General features: G+C 50.8%; 1 protein-coding gene across 1 annotated transcript; it reads right to left on the bottom strand.

The window, feature by feature from the left end:
• Positions 1-2,520: 2,520 nt before the first annotated feature.
• Positions 2,521-2,882, bottom strand: PV07_12747 (uncharacterized protein; the record flags this gene model as incomplete). Its single annotated transcript, XM_016400309.1, has 1 exon — positions 2,521-2,882. A coding segment is annotated over one exon (362 nt), but the record flags the coding sequence as incomplete, so codon positions are not given.
• Positions 2,883-4,158: the final 1,276 nt, after the last annotated feature.

Consider the following 4,158-nt stretch of genomic DNA (forward strand, 5'->3'; position numbering starts at 1 on the left):
GGGGAAGGTCGTGAAATAGAAAGCCTTCTTTATTTCTGTTGGCTGGTCTCAGGAATGCCCAGGAATAGGTGGTGAAGGAGGTGGAAATTCGGCAATGAAAATATACTCTTATAGAAGTAAATAGACTAGAGATACAAAGATCCTACATAGGTATAGTATAATATACAGACTTTTGAACTTTCAACTACAAGCCCGAGTTGGAGAGTAAATTCCGATGTCTTGAAAATTCCTAGCCCTCACGCCCGGCCCTCACAAATTAGCTCAATTGAGAGTGAGCCGGTCCTAAAGATTCAGCGGCGAATTGGGAGTGGGTGGTGTAAGTTATTCTTGTAAAAGCAGAATAGAGCTCGGGGTAGGTAGGATCAACGAGCGACTGGTCTAACGCGACAACTTTTGCTGAAAAAGAATGTCGGGATCCGCATTGAAAGTCTGAGCCTTCTAAAGAGCGGTCTCGAGAAGCTTATTAATGGAAGTGCCTGATGTCACTCGGTCAAAGAAAAGTCCGTCGCCCTGATGAGCTTCACTGTCGATATAGAGAGGTATCTTATTTGCGACCATGCCCTCAAGACAGAAGAGCCAGTACAACGGGCTAGGCTATAATGCCGCAGATGTATTTATCGCAGTCCATCAAGAGAGATCGGCGCGTGGCCTGCCCGAACCTATTGAACCGCGCACCTTGGAAGGCTTTCGAGACATACCTCGCAACGCCAATTTGGCCATTTATACATTGCAACTTCATACGAACCTGTACGAAGCGTTCGCCCGGCTTGTGCACTGTAAATCCCTGCTGAGGGAATGCCCCACCGGCCACTTGCTCAAACTCTTAGACTGGAGATGCGATTCAGTATGTGAGAGCACAGGCATGCATCCTTTCGGCCCCCAGTTGTGGAAAAATGCACTAACTAGGCGAGAATATCTCGGTAGCTTATCATCCATTATATCTATAGAATTTTGGAATGTTGGGAGAAGATCCTGGCCAATGTTTCCGACCCATGGCAACGACTGGATGCCTATACCGTTACGAAACTTCGGGGTCGACACCCAAGAAAATCGAAGGAGGACGATGACTACATCCAAGAGGAGATCCAAGCGGGAAAGTTATTTGCCAAGTTCAACAAAGAGGAACGCCTCGAGTTGAAGAAAAACATACGGGCGCTCCAGGAGCCGGTCCGGACACTACAATCCCTTGTAGAAGACCGCAAACTGTTCGAACCGGCGTTGAAAGTGACGCGAGGCATCTTGCAACCTGAGGTGAAACGGCGGAACTATCTCAATATAGGGCTCGATAATCTCACTCTCATCCACTCGACCGTGCCCGCCCGGGACACCTTTCTGGCCTTGTTAAAGTTCGCCTTCAATCGAATTGAGGACCTCCAACCGGGAGTGGTCCAGAGACGCGGTAAGCTTCCTGCTCGCTGTTTTGACACGGACGGTGCCTGGAGAGAGCTCGCCGAGTTAGCATACGAGCACGGCGTGCGCACGCGGGCCGTTATGCGCCTCCTGGGGGCGCGGAATCTTCCGGGTAGTACTAGCCAGCCCGTTTCGGGAGAAGAAGCCGACGGCGGAGAGATCGATGCCCGCCTGGAGATCAACGACATCCGTGTCACCAACCGCGAAGGGAGACCTACCCTCACCACATGGGCACAACTTCGCTCTCTGCGGACCTTACCCCTTCGGAACGTAGTAGAGCAGCCGAAGAATTTCACCGCTCTCGACGCCCGTAACTTTCAGATCTCTGCCTTTTTCGGCGATTCAGAGGGGCGATCGCCGTACAGCCTCTATTTCCCGGTCGACCGGCTCTACGCCGATTCTCCCACTTCACTGAGCCAGCCCCAGGCCCCCCTTCCTCCAGGCCCAGAGGCTACAGTCTCCGGGGAAGAGGCCCCGAAATCCATGGCGCCCAGCCAACGGGCGGGCAGAGACTCGTGGGCGTCGAGAGAGCTGACCGCCTCCAGCGGTAGTGATCTCATCAGATCTCCCGTCCAACCTCAGGATCGTCTCGGTAGGTCCCATAATGCCAAGTCATACATTGATTCCTTAATGTCTCTTCCTTCTCCTCAAACCTCTGTCGTCACGGAGGAGATTGGAGATGATGACGGCAGCCGCTTGACGTCGCCGCCGTGGGGAGATCGGGACCTTGCCACCCTCGGCGGCGACGTGGCGCTCGACCCACGGGTCCCAGTGTTTATCGTTCGGAGGAATGAGGTGCTATCTCATGGTTCAATTCGATGGGGAGATTTGCCTCAGTTAAGCGCGAAGTCGCACCGAGGCTTCATCGTACTCGATCCGGAGAGTGGTTTGCGCACCAGGACCGTCTCTCAGTTCTGGGAGAGAGGCCAACCCACAGGTTGCATTTTTCTACTCGAAGAGGGAGATGATTCGACAATCATCAATCAGGATGTCCTCGAGGCCGTCTGGAAGTGCTACGCAGCGATCACACACACAAAAACCGACTGAAGATAAGAATTCTGAGTGTGGGAGTTTTAACGCCCAGAGCACGATATTGTAGCTATGTCAGAGTTACCGTCGCCTCCCTGAAATGTGGACTTCACGAAGAGCGCCTGATGCAGATATTTCCTCTTGTCGTCCTAGCTTCAGTACTGTAGCCTGACCTTGCTCCTCTTCCGAGCCAGCTGATGGCGTCGCTTCGGTCTCCCCTTCCCCCTCATCACTGGAGATGAAATATGAAGTTTCAGCCGTGCTGGCGCTAGATGGTTTGGCCGTAGCTTCCTCGCGATATGGCGTGGGTTTGAACCGGAAGTCGGGATGGTCACAGACCGCGAATCTGTCGGCCTTCACGCCGTTCCCCTCCAGACTCCCTTTAGGGACCCAAATTGGCTCCAACAGGATGAAATACCATTTCTCGCCGTGAAATTCACGCTCTAATAGAATGTTATTATAGTAAAGTTTCAGTCGAGAACGTCGTGTAAATGGGGGCATACGCAGGCGATGCCTGAGGGGGGTGGACTCCATGCGGGTGAGGTTCTTTTGGTGTGTGTAGCAGTCAGAGGTACAGTAAGTGAGTCCGACACACAGGTGAGTTATGTTACTTTTATAAGTCCTGAGCCCTACTATAATTCGAGGGAGTTATAAACGTCCGCCAAAATGCGAAAAGAGGTCGGCATTTATTCAAGGGCTAGAGGGGATAGTTCCATCCGTGTCCAACGTTACGATTGGTGGTTTATAGATTTCCAAATGATCGATTGACAGGATGGACGTCCAACATTTCAGTATCGCTCCTGTCTATTATCGAATCATAGACCTTGTCTGCGGCCTGAAGTTTGCTGACCTTCCGCCATGATAGCCAGGCCTTGATGTAGGCGTGGCGCTAAATGTCGCTCGTGATATAACCGGTGGTGCGTCTACGAGGGACAATGAAGCTAGAAATCCCCCGCAGCTTGGATAGCAGTCCTGCGTTCCCTAATCGTGGCCGGCGACGGCTGCACTCCGTTGTCCCCTCTTCCCCTCCACAAATGCCTTCTTCGGTTGACCACTGTGCTATACTGATAAAGCGGTCACTACCCTACAAGACGAATTCGAATATCAAGTCACCAAAGCTAGTCTCAGCAGAACCGCAAAATCTGTCAGAGAGTTCAAAAGGTGGGTCATCCCGGAACTCCTAAAAAACTCTTGGTTATCAGTACGTCTCGAAATTGGCTCCCCTTTTAGAACTCTATGGGAGTTATCCCAACCCCAAAACTCAAGTCTGTAACGGGGCGTACTTTCTCGAAGAAGTCTAGCTATATCTGGTTTGTGACCAATTATTCATAGGTAGCTTTTATTAGTCACGACAGGACTCTTCCTAATTAAACCATAACACTTATATTAATTTAAGAATCGTATGACGTACGCTCTACAGTATCGCGCATCCTGTACCGAAGGCAATTTCTAAGAGTGGGATGAAACTCCTCAATAACCTACGGACGCGTACACATTGATCCTTGCTAGTCTCTCCTCTCAAATCAGTTTAACTTCGACATTTAGCAAAATATGCTTTGCCTGAGGGAGGAGCTATGGTCAGAAAGGACATTCGCTAGGTCAATTTGAGCGTCATCTCGAAACCTACCAATGAATTCTAGATGTAGCACTTAAAACGAGATTATAGGCCGCAACATGTTGAGCTCTACATCGCGTGAAGCTTCCGGAACCATAATATTC

This window comes from Cladophialophora immunda (genome assembly GCF_000835495.1).
Source record: "Cladophialophora immunda strain CBS 83496 unplaced genomic scaffold supercont1.111, whole genome shotgun sequence".
Lineage (NCBI taxonomy): Eukaryota > Fungi > Ascomycota > Eurotiomycetes > Chaetothyriales > Herpotrichiellaceae > Cladophialophora > Cladophialophora immunda.